This window comes from Gastrolobium bilobum, unplaced genomic scaffold, assembly GCF_033153095.1.
Source record: "Gastrolobium bilobum isolate Gb01-03AN ecotype WA unplaced genomic scaffold, APGP_CSIRO_Gbil_v1 utg2184, whole genome shotgun sequence".
Classification (NCBI taxonomy): Eukaryota; Viridiplantae; Streptophyta; class Magnoliopsida; order Fabales; family Fabaceae; genus Gastrolobium; species Gastrolobium bilobum.
In genome coordinates this window covers 286,276-303,423 of record NW_026899222.1, presented here as the reverse complement: position 1 = coordinate 303,423, position 17,148 = coordinate 286,276, and the positions used below count along the sequence as shown (strand labels likewise).

General features: G+C 35.9%; 2 protein-coding genes across 2 annotated transcripts; both read right to left on the bottom strand.

Moving 5' to 3' along the window:
• Positions 1-5,997: 5,997 nt before the first annotated feature.
• LOC133288522 (cytochrome b561 and DOMON domain-containing protein At3g25290-like) lies at positions 5,998-8,322 on the bottom strand. Its single transcript, XM_061486304.1, has 3 exons — positions 7,645-8,322; positions 6,535-6,792; positions 5,998-6,377 (listed from the first exon to the last, which is right to left on the bottom strand). Exons 1-3 carry the CDS (start codon positions 8,320-8,322, stop codon positions 6,099-6,101), a joined length of 1,215 nt encoding a protein of 404 aa, XP_061342288.1. The 3' UTR covers positions 5,998-6,098.
• A 2,897-nt stretch (positions 8,323-11,219) lies between these two features.
• LOC133288472 (uncharacterized) lies at positions 11,220-12,441 on the bottom strand. The gene is made up of 3 exons (XM_061486226.1): positions 12,238-12,441; positions 11,387-11,728; positions 11,220-11,261 (listed from the first exon to the last, which is right to left on the bottom strand). The coding sequence occupies exons 1-3, from the start codon at positions 12,439-12,441 to the stop codon at positions 11,220-11,222; spliced, it is 588 nt and encodes a 195-aa protein (XP_061342210.1).
• Between the last annotated feature and the right edge of the window lie 4,707 nt (positions 12,442-17,148).

Here is a 17,148-nt window from a genome sequence, read left to right as displayed (position 1 = left end):
GAGGAAAGATCTACTTTAGCTTTCCTTTTGGAAGTCTTCTTTGGCTTGGGCAAAAATTTATTGTATTCCTCGCTCGTCATGCTTACTGCAAAGGATTTTTCAAAGGTTAGAACTTAAATCATAACACATGTCGGACAAAAGCCATAAAAGAAAGCGACATACCAAGCTCACAAAGGAGGTGCTCTCCAAATTTATCGACAATCCGACTCAGATCGATGATGCCGAATTTCCTGGCATAACTAACCAAGACAGACGCAGCCAGTCTCTCCGAGTCGGAAAGAACCACTCCAGGAGTAGCGTAGTCCCTAGGATGCCGTTGATAGTGACTCCGCGTCTAGTAAAGCTCGAACCGACTCGCCAGGTCCCCATCGTCTCCCCAAGACGAGGCAAACCACGGTAAGCAGTCCAAACGAGCTACTACCCTGAAGTAGGCGTCCTTAAAACCCTTAAAAGATTTGGAGTAAGGGATAAAAATACCCCGATTTGGAGCGCCTCGGAAAGTCACCCAACCATTTCTCTCCTTAGCATCGGCCCCAGTTCGGGCTGTATACACATCAAAAAAGTGTAGAAAAAGGCAAATTGTACAAGGAAGACAGAGGTAGGCGCAAACTTGTTCAAAACCCCGGATGAAGGCCCAAGAGTTGGGATGGAGTTGGGAAGGCGCAACCCGAAGTCTACGAATTACAGCCATCTGGAACTTGGTGAAGGGAAACTGAATCCCTAACTTAGTGATCAAATCTCTATAAAGAAAAAAGAAGTGGGGTTCGTCTAAAATAGGCCCCGCGCACACCGGATAATCACCCGCTGGGAGCATATCCACCCCACTGGGGTCTCCAACCGGAAGCTGGCCCATGTCAGCAGGAGACATCGTGGACCGCAGGCTTAGGACCTCGTGTGTGACCCAATTCTGGACGTCGGACTCCTCCATTGTCGTGGTCCTGGAACACGAAGGGTGAGGATCAGTACAAAAATATCCAAATCCGATCTAGGACTTTCGAGATCGGACGGCAATGAGTGTGGACTCCACGAAAACGGGATGGAGCTTTCAGAACTGCTGACAAGGTCAACAAATGGTACCCGACTTGCAGCAGAGTCATCGAAGCAAGAAAGGACGAATGATTCAGGAAAACCTAGCTTGGTCGAAGAAAGACTGGAGGAGCTATCGCTCAAACCAAGGGGAGGAATCCGATCTAGTACAGATCTCGAACCCGGAGCTACCTGGGAGGACGGCAGTATGTAGGACAAAGGGACGGGCTCGGGTGAGGAACTCATCCTAGGCAGTGAAGGATCCGCTAAAGGAGGCTGGTTGGTGTAAAAACTAAGTTGGCTTTGAAGACCTCCTCCTATCCGACCTCTCCCTCTCCTACCAAGACCATTTCGGGATCTTCGACGACCTCCCCTATGACCACGGAGAAGCCGTTGAAGCTTCTCCTCCTCAGTATACTCTTTACCAAAAAGCCAGTACTGGACCGACCTAGGCAATCGCCTCACTACCTCCTCACTCACTTCATCACCTCGGCCAGAAGCCTGGCCAGAAGAGGAGCTAGGGGAACTCATCACGAACCCCAAACAACACTCCGAAGAGGGAAAAAGGAAACTGGGGATTCGAAAGGACGGAACGTAAACACCACCCTCGTTTCCAATGAGGACAGCTATTAAATTCAACTTAAACCAAGCGAAAAACAAACTTATAAAAGTGAAGGAACGTGAGGATACCTGAATGTGGAAGTGAAGATGATGAGGACTAAACTCAGACACACGAAAACCTTCATTGAAATTGACAAGAGCTCCAAGAAAGTTTCGAAGGCACAGAACCAGAAATGGAAGAAGAGAGCCCAGGAGAAACGAAAATCGTATACCAGTTGAAAAGCTGGTATTTAAAAGAGAAGGAAAGTCATAGGCGCGAAGAGGGAAAGGATGCAAACCGTTCGAGTAGCCAGGGGAAAAATAGCGAAATCACTTTTGCACGCATTCAATGGGCTCAATCATGACCTACACAAGGCTCAACATAGCACACTCTGCACGATGCACGAACCACCAATGAGCATAAAATGCGTGGATCGTCGTAACCGTCACAGCAGGCGTGACACGAAAGGTCAGGCAGATGTGATGAGGCCAAGCCCCGACTTCCGAGCTCCAATGGCGCCATGAAGTCTCAAATCAAATAACCCGACTTCCGAGCTCCAATGGCGCCATGAAGTCTCAAAACAAATAAAAGGTCAACCAAAAGATCATAGCCAAAGGTCGCAACATGACCGAGAATGTCAACTCGGTCCAGCACAATGAAATTAAAACTCGAAATTCCAAACCCGAGATTGTAAGAACCCGCACCGTTAATTAAGGAATTTTAATTAATAAATTATAAGAAAATAGGAAATGATTCCATAATTGACCCTAATAATTATTACGAGGCTTTAATAATTATAGTAAGTGATTAGAATGCTGAAAGTCGCTTTTCGGAAGAAAAGTGCAGATATCGGTTCTGCTAGTCGGTATAAATGCGTACCGAAAAAGTATCCCAAAAAATTATAATAAGTGCATGATAATTACTAGAATAATATGTAGGACTTGTAAATCGAGTTTCAAGTCCAAATAATGAGAACTGGTGCTAGAAACCGGTACTGGCTTTGAAAAGCGCGTACCGGAAAGGTGCTTCGTAAATTATAAGAAAAATACGATAATTTTTGTAAAATTGAGTAGGTTAAGAATCCAGAGTTTGGGATTAAAATGCTAAGCGTAGCAATTAAAGCTAATACTGTGTGTTTATTGAGTTAGTGACTATAAATACTATCTTTAAGGGCACAATGCCCTAGAAAATAGAATTCCCTACGTGAGAGGGTGGCTGACCAACATTCTCACTTGCCTCCATTGCCTTTCTTCCTTCATTGCTTGAGCTTTGAGGCTTATTCTTTCATGGAAACTACTCCTAAACACTTGTGGTGAGTGAGAGTGGTCTTTGGGAGTGTGTTGGTGGCATTTTTCTGAGTTGAGGGTGCTGACCTTGGTGTGTGGAGCTGCTGTTTTGGGTTGGTGGAGCTTTTTCCTTGATACTTGGTGCTCCAAGGAGTGATCTTTGGGTGCAAGAACCTACCTGTGTCTCCATTTTCGTTTTGGGAACCAAGTCAGAACCTTTGGTGTTGGTAGTGAGCTCCAAGAGCATCCCTCTTTTCTGTTTGAAGCTTGGGTGAGTGGTTGAACCCTTGAACTTGTGTTGTGATGCTTAAAAATGGAACCTTGATGCATGTAAAGGTTAAAAGATGATAACTTAATGTTGGGTAATGTCAAACACACCTAGAAATGCATGTTTAAGTGTTTAAAATCTGTAAAAACCCAACCTTGGAAGGATATGTTCACGAAACGTGAAATATCCGGATATCTGCCCGTGGAATATCCAGATATTGGATATCCGGATATGGGATATCCGGATATGGGGATCTGGATATCCGGATATTGATATCCGGATATGCACCCGAGGAATATCCGGATATTCAGGAATTTCGTAGAACAGTAGCTGTGCTGTGTGTACAGTAGGCTATTGGGGGTTTGTGGACCCTAAATTGATGAAGTTGAACTTTTGTATTTAATGAACTAAGTCAGAATCATGTGATTAAGGGCTTATGGCTTTGTGGAAGCCTTAAGACGTAAAACGTAAAAGGAAACGTAGTCTTTATGTTAATGCTTTTGAGCTATGTATGTTGATACACTTGCTGGTCCTAAATCAGATTGTGATCTGCTGTGTGTTGGACTTGAGCTGTGAGGACTCTTGGCTTTGGATAGTGAGCTTGCAAGGTAAGCTTTCGTGTCCTCGGTTTAGCCATGTTGTGGTTCCACCATGTCCTATGGGGGTGTGGTTATATGCATGCTGTGTTACATGCTTTGAATATTTGAAATGTTGTTGAGCTTTATGTGTAATGGCTTTTAATATGCATGTATTGTTTCATCTTGACGGTAAGCCTGAGTATGTGGCGTCATACGATATGGTGATCCGGGGTGAATGCATGTGGCGTCTTGCACTAATTGTGGGTAATAGACGTATACTTATTCCTGCATTTCTCTGGCCAGTAGAATAGAATTAACACACATGACATGATTATCTGCTGCATTGCACTATTTTAGAACTGATGATGATAAACTGCTTTTGAACTTATATTGCACATGTAAGTGAGGTTGGGGTAGAAGATCCTTGAGGACCCCTTGTCTTACTGAGATTTCTTGTTTAGAGATCTCACCCCACGTTTGGGGAATGCTTATTTCAGGTTCAGGTAGTATGGTGACTGATGCCTCTGGCAGCAGGAGGCCAGAGCTTAGCTGATTATGATGTTTATGCTGTATTGCTGCCATGACTGAATTTGGATGCTGTTTATGTTTTCCGCTATTTATGATTATGTTGTTGTTGAGACTGATGTTGGGCTTGTTGCCTTATTTGAGTGAGCATGGGGATTGTCCATGACACTTTATGTTAGCACTTTTGGATTGGAGTTGTATAACCTGCTAGTTGGTCCGGCCTACTTGTGGTAGTCTCGTGATTTCTAGAGACACACTTATATTATCTATGTTATGAGGTATATTAGTTAGCTGTTTTATTGCAATTACATACAGACGATGTTTTATTAATTGATTAATAAGCAAGTTGGTAATGATAATGACATCATAATTGAAAAGAAAAAAATATTTCGCATTTTTAAATTAAGCGCAGCTTAATACGATAGTATGGTAACATTACCGGATATATACGGGGTGTTACAGAGATCAACGAACTCGGACAAAACGAATTCGAGGTAACATAACAACACCTCGACATCCCGAACCTCGGAATACCGAGCTGGGAGGGCAACTGTTATGGATATGAATACCATATCCTAATCACCCACCCATCAATCCACCAAGAGATAAGGTGATAAGCATCTCAACAACTCCAAACAGCCAAAAGACACAAGATGAGGATCACATCCCAACAGAAAGGGAGTTGAATTCTACTGCAATTGGGGGAGCTCAAAGGGCCCAAGCCCAGGAAGGTAATCCTATAAATAAGAGCCTAAAAACCCCAGGTAAACACTTTTGACCTATTTACTAATATTGCCCACACTGTGCACACACCCACTCCTTGGCTACAAGCCTATTGCTTGTGCGTAGTGATTGTGCGCAGTGATTGGGACCTCGGCTATAAGCCTAGTATGCAGTTGATATACACTATCTCTGAGCGCATACCCTACGGTATAGCAATACGGTCTATCCAGGACCTAACAATCCCTAACAAAAAACACGGTCCCCACTTTAGTCCCTTACAAAATAAATTAGTCAGTTGGTCTCTAACAAATTCAAAGGGGACCCATTTAGTTGAAATATATCGTGGTCATCACAATTTCAAAAAAGACCTATATTAGTCCCTCAAAAGGACTAAAATGGGTCCACTTTGAATTTATTAGGGACCAACTGACTAATTTTTTTTGTAAGGGACTAAAGTGGGGACTGTGTTTTTTGTTAGGGACCCAAAAAGGTATTTACTCAACAATTAAATTATGGGTTCCAACTTCTCTTTTTAAAGAAGATGAGATTTTTTGCTACAACTAAAAATAATTTTATTTAACGGTAAGATATAATTATAATATTAAATTTTTTTTATTATATTTAACGTTAAGATATAATTATAATATTAATTTTTTTTCTCTCTGTCACGTCAGCAGACAGTCTTTAAGGAAAGAGAAAAAAAGTTTTTAAAATTACAACTATATCTTAATGCGGTAAGACATAGTTATTTTTTTTTCAAAATATTTCAATCCGTTTATCCCTTTGCAACTAGTATCTGAGATTAAGACTTTAAATTCTTATCAAAGATAATTCTAAAGAGGATGAACAGATATTCTCATCCAACTTTGTTGTTGCAAAAAATCTCTTCTCCTTTCAAAGAAGAAGTACATTTCCCTTAAATTATTATCTCACACACAATGTCTTCAAAGTACTTCATTATTTCAATAACAAAAACAGATTATTGTTGTACGAAATATAAATATATAAAAAAAAAACCATTATTCAAGCAATATTTTCGCGGCCTTGCATTGCTCATCTATTTGGGTTATGATGCCTTTGGTTTGTTTTCGTCATTTGGGATTATCTTTTTTTGGCTTGCTCTGCTTCGGTTTCAGGACGAAGAAGCGAACCCATGTGAAAATCTCCAAAGTAAAAACGATGGCACCCAAAAATGCTAGAATTCCAATGTAAGTCCACCTCCATCCCTTTCCCCCTTTTAAAATGGAAATTCCTTTGAATATGTTTAAAAATATTATTGCCAGCAGCCCATAACCAAGAAAATGATGGTACATATTCCAATATTTGCGGTAATCATCCGTTTCCTTCGGCTTTAACCGAAAAGCCAGCATCTGAAAACCAAATATATATCCTACATTAATATTTCCATACAAATATATATACAATGATAATGAATGCTGTATTAAATGAAAGCAATTAATTCATATGCTCATATGTAATTAAGAAATTAATAAATAAATGAGAGAGTGAGTGAGAGAGGAATATTACTTGGATTGTGCTAAATGTGAAAATGATAATGCCAAAGGCTCTATGAGTGTGGAAGGTGTAGTACGTTGAAGCATGTCCAAGGCTTAGTCCAATAGCCCACCCAACGGTGCCAATGAGAAAACCAGTTAACTGGCAACCAATGTGCAGGTAAAACCACGTTGGATCCCATTTCACAGGAAACACTCGAAAGTACCTCGCGATTATTACTCCAATTGGTAACAGTGTTCCCCACCCGATAATGTTTAGAACTCCATGTACCTAAATTTCAAGCATACCTTACCATGTAAAAATAATGTGTCTCTACACAGCACACAAGAAAAAAATTAAATGAATTAAATAGAGGTCTCGAGTTATACTCTTGATAAAGAGAAAATGGTATTAGAAGAGTAGTCCCTAGTATTAGTCTAAGAATCCTCAAATCAGATTAAACTGAGTTTGGATAAAAAAGAAATTATTCCCATATAAAGGTAATCCTATTTATTTGTATAATAATTACTTTAATTAGGTACATGAAAGAAATATTCACCTGAGTTGTTTTATAGTACAATTAGGTCTATATCCCTTGAAGGGTGAAATATATCACTATAAGGAGTCACCATGAATATATATCTTACGTGTGGTTGAGAGAAAGAATATGAAAGAGTACGATGACTCTATATTTCAATAGAGCAATAGTTCATGGAAATAATGGATTCAAAATAGGTGAAAAACATTACTTAATAATAAGAAAGAGAAAAGTCCTAACTATTTTGCCTATTACGCAGGAGGAATTGCTCCACAAACATGTACAGTAAATGAGCTATGCAAGGGAGATACAGGGGAGTGACTCTGTTAATAAGCCTTTACAGGTTAGCCCATACGTTTAACTTGAGATATATAATTAACATGGAGTGATTTTTGTTACATATCATTTACACATGTATATATTATCATTTACACATGTATATATTATAAAAGCATTGAACTTTGGATCATATATATGACAGAGATGTAAGATTAATCGGTTAATTTAGGGCTCGACAATATTAATGTGTTCATGACCATGAATATTTACTCAACATTATTATTTATTAAAGAAAAAGAGAAAAGAAAAGAAAAATTACTTCTTACCGATCTAAGGAAACTCCGGTTCTGTTTAGTGCTGCGACCATCGCTAGTAGTCAAGTCTATGGTCTCTGTGCTATCGACATTGTCAAGAGAGGTTGGATGGTTCAAGGGTTGGTCTTCTACCAATTCGTACCCTACTTGCCACACATGGTTCAGCCTTGTAATGTTATACTCTTCAGAAGGGAGAATCAATCTAGCATATATGTACAAGATAGACCCCATATTATTCACTGACATATTAGACACTCGCAATCCAATATTATGTGATGGCAGAAGTCGACAACCACTTCTGGTTTCCTTGGTAATGTTGTATGTGTCTACTTTCAATGTTCCATCTGATTGTTTAATGGCTATGAGAGCTTTTGTTCCAATCATTTCGGCCCTTTTCCCTGGATTCACCCCCCATGCTATCCATCCTTGTGGGGCATTAAGCTTGACACCAAACAAGATTTCAATGTGTATGGTGCTGGAGTTAGTGTCATTATGGTAGTTCCAGTTCCAACCGAAATCAGCATCCAAAGTGCGTAATCTCTTGCAGCCTGAGATGTTTTTTTCTTGGGCAAGTTCAGCAAACTCATGACTACAGGATTGAGCATTGACACAAATGGAAAAGGAGAGAAAGGCCAATGTCAAAATGGTTAATGGTAAGGTAGAGGATGACATGCTTTGCTGGCTCTTCATGTTTTCTTTTTCTTTTGGTTTTTTATGACGAAATGTGATATATATATATATAGAGAGAGAGAGAGAAGAGGAAGTGATACCATTAACCAAAGCGTTTATTATATTATAGGACAGCTAATTATGTTGTACTTTTAAACTTGAGCAGTGGCAGTGTCTCATTTATGCTCTCTCTTTTTCCAAAGAGATTGGGAGATACTTCCTCAAGAGGATAAGAATTTAGAACCTTTACTCACATTTCCTTCGCAAGTAATGTCTATGTTTCTCGAACGCTTTCATTTTAGGAATCGTATGTGGTAAATTTAATAGAGCTGCCTCGTGTATCATGCAGCATCGTTAATGTTGAATTGCTTTTATAAAGATAACTACTTACAATAGTTTGAAGATTATGCTTACGTGACATGTTGGAAAACCCTTTCACTTTTTGCTTTGTTATGTAAAAGTTCCCGAGAGCTAAAACAGTCAAGTTGTCCGTACTAATTTGTTCTAATCATATTCGTTGCTTTTCGAGGCAGTCAACTATCTTTCATGCAAAGTTTAAGTCGGAATACATAAAAGCAAAACGCCATTGTTTGTCGCTGAAGAACATATTATCATCAGTTTTACTAATTATAGAAAGAGGGGTACCAGGTCCTCGGCCCTACAATATTCAAATTGGTAGGTCCAACTAAATCACGAAAGATTTCAATCAAACTCTATCACTTAATTAGCCTCCTGTATTTTTACAAGTTTTGATTCTTTAAGCTTGGACTTAGTTATAATTAAAGCTCTTGGTCTCTGTCCAAAATGTATTTAATGTGAATCGAATCCACTTTCTTTTCCCAGTTATTCAGTCTATGTTTCCAACTGAACTATACCATCTTTGCTTATAAAATTTGAGTGATGATTTTTTATCTGATTAATTTAAAAATATATTTTAACAATTTATTTTTAAAATAAAAGGAACATATTTCAGTTATTATTTTTTTTCTTTAATTTATTTAAATGGATTCTCTGGTTTCACCTCAAAATATTGTAGTTCTGAAAGAGCCGCTAGCGCAGCCATCACCATTCACATGAGGTGCATTGCAGTTGTTGCCTTTATCGAAAACGCTGTATTTTTTTTTTTATAAACAATAGTGAAAATTGAACATATAACTGTTACTCTGTTAATAATATGGACCCAAAGAGAGAGAGAACGAAAGAGAAAAGTAACAAGAAAATTGATCTATTTATTCAAAAATAACTTCAGAATACATCCATCTACTCTTATATACAACTCTCTATTACACGGTGTTTATTAAAATTTATTATTTCTTTCACTTAATCAAAAAAGCTATTTATTGATTATATAAAATTTTTAGCTTAAAATTTATTTAAAAATACACATTTCAAGAAAAATATCTCTCTCTTTATAAAAAAAAAGAAGAAGCACAATTCAAAAAAGAGCTTAAAAAAAATGTTTTAGGAGGTTTTGACTTTTCTCTTCTTTATAAAATAGAGTTTTTCTCAACATCTATCTAGCTTAACTTCTGTTTATAAAAGGAAGAAAAACTAAGAGATCCAAATAGGCACAAAATAGCTATCTAACTTTAAACAAATTAGACAAAAAATAAAATAAAAATAATAATAAAAGTTTACATTTTTTTATCGCTGGTACCCAAAACAATGTAGCTTGTTGACTCAACTGAAACAAAGCATATCATTCTAGGGAAAAATGTGTGTCTTTTTAAATGACACATCTTACATCCTTTCACTCTTACAAAGAGGTGCGATCCACATCTTTAAAACTTTTTCCTCCCACACTCTTCCCCTTAATTTATCTTTTTCTCTCACTTAAAATGATACTTTGTATCCTTTAAAATGATACACATTTTTCCTATCATTCTAATTCAACCAAAACGCAACACAAACATAGAAGAGAGAGAGAGATTAAAATTAAAGAAATGAAAGTTAGCAGTTTGTTCCCCCAATTTCCCAAAAATGAAAGATGAATTAGTTTAGGGTACCTTTTGTTGGAAATCGACAATCACACAAAATCGACAAAACAGAAAAGAGAAAAGATAAGAGAGAATGATACGATGATTTATCCTGGTTCATCCAATATAAGCTACGTTCAGCTTGTCTGTACCAATGATGCGCGGACACGGACACGGGACACGATACGATACTCTGACACGTTAATTCTAAAAAATGCTAAATTTCGACAAGTTAGGACACGTTTTGATATTAAATAATATTTTTAATATATATAATATAATTTACATTTAATACATATAACAACTCATAATAACTCATATACTAATTAAATATTCAAATTTCATAACATAAATATTAAAAAAAAAAATAGAACATCCTAAGAGTGTAGAGGGTAGAGTGTAGAAAAATAGAAAAATTATTTTATTTATGATTACGCACAGTTCAATTATTTTCATCTCCATCTTGAATAATCATGGCTAACGGAAATTATTCAAATCGCTCACTTTGTGGCTTTGCATTACAGTTAGTTTCGTTCTAACAAGGGAAAATATTTTCTCATGTCGTAGGAGAGTTGTTTTCTTCTACTATTAACCCTTCGATTTGCGTGTAATATTTTCTTTTTCTTTTTTATTTTTTTAATAGATGTGGGCCTCACGTAAGATGTGTCTACAACATCAAAAAAATTTCTTCTACCGCGTGAGAAAATCGAAACCCTTCTAATAAACCATCCTTCTGCCCCCAGACAGAAATAGCTTTCCATTCTCAAATCTGTATATAGTATAACCGGGAGTCATCCTGAATTTATTTTAGAAAACCTTACTTGAACTATTTGTCACTAGACTATTGTGCACGGTTATTTATTATCCCAACAAAACGACGTACAAACGACTTAAGCTATGACTGACTTGTCTTTTGGTGAATTTAATACTTGTCATAAAATCCTACAACAATGAATTAGGAATGAAAATATGGTCGAGGCGAAACTGTAGATTTCACAGAGGAATAAAAACAAACAGTTGATGAGCAAGAATAGAGAAAGCAGCACGAGGAACTAACCAGAATAGGGCGTCCACAAATCGACGTAATATCTCAACGGCCCTGGAAGCACCTTCTTCCAGAGATCAGGTTGTGGTAAATCCCCAGTAAGAGCAAGGGAACTATCGTCCTTGCGATTCTCAAGACTGAGAACGAAAAGTTTCTCCCCAAAAACCACTCTCATCGCCTTCAAAGTCTCTTCCATCATAACCTTCCCATCTCTAAGCTTATTCTCCGCCACCACACAACTTCCTCCAACATTCACCATTATCCTCCTTCCTTTCCTCAAACACCTGTTGAGCTTCTCCCACGTGGCAGGTTTCTGAAGCTCAGGTATCAAACTCCCTTCAGAGAATGTAGACGGCGACCGACCGACGACGACCGACCAGCAGCCTTTTTGATTTGCCTCAAACACCTGCGCGAGAGAGAATCAGAGGATAGGGTTCCAGACTTTTTTATTTTTATTAAATATTTTTTATTTTTTTTAATTGTAATTTTTTTTTTTTTTTTTTTAAAATGTCAAAACATGTCTTGTCCACGTAGGTTGACTGCGTGTTGGATTCGGTCAAACTCGTGTGTCCCCCTAGTCAACGTGTCCCAAAAAGTTGACCGCGTGTCGGACGCGTGTCCTAACGTGTTTGAATTTGTCGGTGTCCGACACATGTCGGACACGCATTCTTTTGCAAAAATCACGTGTCTGTGTTTCACATGTCTATATTATATTCACTTCACCGCCACTTGTTACAAGTCACTGGGTTTATAAAAAAAATATAAATAGGATTAGAAAAATCTAACAACAGTTATTCATGAGTTCAAGTTCAAACTACTAAGAAAATTACTAAATCAGAGATCCACAACAGTACCTAGCTTCTACGGGCCTGAGAGCAGCCCCGGACTCCCGCTCGTTCACCTTGGGAAAGTAACCTCAATTGCATTTCTAATGATCCCGACAACAAAAACTTTCTCAACATACGAAATATGAGCCGTATCCAAATTCATTGAGAGCTCGAGAAGACCGTTTTCTCGGAGATCGGGGTTGCCGAGTTCGAGAACAAGTTGTTCCGCAAATGCCATCTTGCGATCCATGTTGGATTGGGCAGAGGGAGCTCCAAATGACGCGCCGTTCATGGAGAGCAATTGTGTGCCACTATGACTATTACAAGTGTAAATAAGCTAAGCTAACTAGATTTTGCCTAAACTAAATATGTAAATTTGACCTGATAGGTTAGTGAAATTATAAATTTAGTCTGGTTCAAATTTAAAAAAAAAAGTCTTAGCATAAATTTATTAGTACATTTAAACATCATTTAATAATTACAAAATTAAAATAATATTATCTTATTATTTAAAATTATTGAAATAATAATTTATTTATTTTATTAAAAAAAATAATATAACATAGATTGACTTATAAGTTTATAAGATCAACATGTAAAAAATAATTTATAACCTACTTTTTAAATCGATTTTTTTTAGATTTAAACATATTCTATTTAATTATATACAATAGGGCGAGTCTTACTTGATGCGGAATTATAAACCCTTATTAGGACATTTATACCCCAATGACTATGCTTCTTTCCTTTCCTTCGGTTCTTTTCTTTGTCTACGTAATGTAAGCGAGAAATTGGTGAGTAGTGTAGTGTAACGATTGCGGTTTTGAAGGAGGTTGTGACACGTGGTTTGCATGAGAGTGAATACAGACAATAACGAGTGTGTCTCTGTGTCGCGAAGAGAAAGGACAAGATGATGAAATCACGAAACACTGGTGTAAATATATTAGGTTAGATTTTGATTTAAATAATTTAGTTTTGTGTAAAATATTTTAGGTCTACTATGATCTCTTAGTCTTATATAGGCAAAAATTATAAGTTTGACCTATATTTTTTTTTAAAAAGTCTTAACTTAGATCTGTTAGCCTGTTGAAACATTTTAAATATTCAATAATTAGAAAAATAATTAAAATAATATTACTTTATTATCTAAAATTATTAAAATAATAATTTTATTTATTTTCTTTAAAATAAATCATATTATATAGGCTGACCCGTAGGCTTATAGTCTCGGCATGTAAAAGAAAGTCTATAGCCTATTTTTTAAATAAATTTTTTTAAAAGTCTAGGCCCACTCTATTTAATTAACTATATTTAATAGACCGAGTCTGGCATAATATAGACTACGCCGTAGGTCCTTGTAGGTCGACCTAACCCGATATCATCAAGAATTTCTTATTATTGCTTGGGAACATGCACGCTCACCTCCGAAGTCTTTTTCCCTTCAAATATTTTTCTATCGGGGCTTCCCTCATTCCTTTTATTGAGCATAGTGATGCGAATCGATCTTTAATGATTCTAATATGCAATGCCAAGCGGTTTCGGTCTCTCGGTCTGAGAAGTGTATTGTTATGACTGGATTGGAAATTACACCCCTAACTCTACCGGTTTTTGTCTTAAGTACTTAACACAAAAATTTGAATTTGATCTGTCAAGAATTAAAGTAAGGTTATATTTATAAATTTTTTATTTACAAACTTAACTAATCTATTAAGGATGGTATATAAATTAACTTATGTATTATCCTTAGTATATAGTTAAGTTTATAAACAAAAAATTTGTAAATATAACTTGTCTATAAATAAATATTTAATTTGATTACGGAAAAAGACTATTTGTGTGTGTGTATTTTTTCACCTTAAAGATTTTTATTTATACAAATTATTTTTGAAAACTTGTCATCATGCTAATGAAATTACCAACTTGTTAACTAGTTTATTTCTTTAAAATTAGATTTGTATAAACAACAGTTTTCAGAAAGGTAACATCTTTCATAGATTAAATTATATATTTCTTAATTAATTAATTTTTACTCTTATCATTAAATTTTAATATCTTTTACAACACTTTAATTTAAAATATAGGATATGTTATTTTACCTACTTTTTTTTCTTACTTAGCTTACCTACTCACCTTTTATCATTGATGAGAATCTTAAGAGAAGACAAAAAAAAGTGAGATTCTAATCGAATGGTACTGAAGATCAATAAATAAGGTAGGCCAAAAAAAATATAGATAAAATATCTTATTCCTTAAAATATTGTTGAAGTTTTGATATATATTTTTTCAGTTTTGATCAATTCAAATAAAGTAAAAATTAATTTATTTTTTCTTAATTTTTATAATTTTATTAAATTTTAAATAATTTATTTTAAAGTGAAATTTAAAATTTTAAAAATATTTAAATAAATATTTACTAATTGATAATTTATTTAATAATTAATGATCACTAAATTAGATGATGGGAATGTATTTGTTTTCCTCGTAGGGATGAGGTATCTGAGTAATATCTCATGCGAAAGGTGAGAGCGAATGGAGGATGTGTGAAGAGCACTGTAGCTCTCCGCCGACAATTATGCTGGATAATATGGTAGTGGAGTTAGTGTCATTATGGTAGTTCCAGTTCCAACCGAAATCAGCATCCAAAGTGCGTAATCTCTTGCAGCCTGAGATGTTTTTTTCTTGGGCAAGTTCAGCAAACTCATGACTACAGGATTGAGCATTGACACAAATGGAAAAGGAGAGAAAGGCCAATGTCAAAATGGTTAATGGTAAGGTAGAGGATGACATGCTTTGCTGGCTCTTCATGTTTTCTTTTTCTTTTGGTTTTTTATGACGAAATGTGATATATATATATATATAGAGAGAGAAGAGGAAGTGATACCATTAACCAAAGCGTTTATTATATTATAGGACAGCTAATTATGTTGTACTTTTAAACTTGAGCAGTGGTAGTGTCTCATTTATGCTCTCTCTTTTTCCAAAGAGATTGGGAGATACTTCCTCAAGAGGATAAGAATTTATAGAACCTTTACTCACATTTCCTTCGCAAGTAATGTCTATGTTTCTCGAACGCTTTCATTTTAGGAATCGTATGTGGTAAATTTAATAGAGCTGCCTCGTGTATCATGCAGCATCATTAATGTTGAATTGCTTTTATAAAGATAAACTACTTACAATAGTTTGAAGATTATGCTTACGTGACATGTTGGAAAACCCTTTCATTTTTTGCTTTGTTATGTAAGAGTTCCCGAGAGCTAAAACAGTCAAGTTGTCCGTGTAAGAGATTTCAAAAGATGATTATATGAAATTAGAACACCAAAAGATTTAGGCTTAATTGTTGAAGATATGATTCATATGATTCTGGATTTCTTAAAGGCTTTTTTGCTCTTGTTTCAAACATGGGTTTGATTCACACTCCATGTTCTGAGAAATATTTAACATCCGAAAAGAGGAAAAGAAAAAACGGAGTTGGAAAAATCAGGATCTTCCTCTGCAGTTCACACCACTCCCTGATTACAACAGTCGATGGGGCAAGTTGTGGAGTGACGATTTTTTAACACACTGTGAATGCATAGGGGACCTAGCCAAATTTATTAACCCTAGTCCCCTTCCCATCATGGGCTTACGGGTTAGGCCTACACTGTTACCCCCACTAATTAGTTTACAGATATTCAAGCCTAAACAAAAGGATTATTTAATTAAATGGACTTTATACTACACCCCCGTATGGATCATAACTTAACTCATTTTTATAAAAACATAAAAAAGTACAATTGATTGAAACCCACAATTATAAAAAATTCTAACATTCTCCCACTTGGGCAAAATCAATTGTACAATTTTAATTGAAAAAAAACAAGTTATTTAAAAACGACTCTCGGGTTAAGGAATAATTTTTATAATGTGACCACATTTTAAGAAAATAGATTTTCAATGTGTGATATCTGAATATGACTCCATCCAACTAAAGTCAAACAATAATGAATCAGGCGGTGATTATATCTTTTACTGATATAAGATCTTCCATGGTCACAAATATTATTTGACTCTGCCGACTAGTCATCAATGTGGAGTGTAGCAAGAAAATAACATGTCAATATGATCCAACAATAGCCAAACAATTATTTTCTTTGTCAGTCCTCAAATTTCTCTTAAATGCCTCAAAACCAGAGAAATTTCATGGTTTATCAAAAAATCATCATATAATCAAATATGGTGTCAACCACGGCCCTTGTGGTCCTAACAACACCATTATGTCTCAAACTCCCATATAATGTTAACCACAGACATGATGGTTCCAACGACACTGAGTTCTAAAATCATGCCTCAAACTCCAATATAGTGTCAACCACAAGTATGGTGATTCTGATGACACTGAGTTCCAAAATCTTAATATCATGCCTCAAACTCCATTATAGTGTCAATCACAGGTATGGTGGTCCCAACAATACTGAGTTCCAAAATTTCACAATTGATACGTAGAAACATATATACTCAAACATATAATAGCAAAAACCAACTCAGTACCAATTGCTCACAATGAAAAATACATGTCAACCAAACACCAATAGTGTCTTAAATGAAAAATTTGAGAATTCAAACTCCCACTAATCAAGTATATAAAAGGAACCCACAATGCCCATGTTTTTAAAGCACATGTAAGCACCATGGGCCTAAGTCCTTTAGTTAGAGGTTGAACTAACAAAAATCTATTTCAATGTGCTTAAGAATTATGTCGTTCATATTTTCAACAGGAGCAAGGACCAAAAGTGTGCGAAATGGGTTTTATCACTTTAGCAAGTGCAGGTTAGGTCATCTTTATTATTACCTTGATGTCAAACACAATATTTAAATTTTTTTCCTTTATGTATTGCATGATTATATTAATTTGATTGGTCATTGTGATATACTATATGTACAAAAAGCTGGAGTTAGGTACTTTGTAGTGTTGATTTAAATAAAATACAGCGAGAAGAAATAAAGTGCTATTTGACCATCA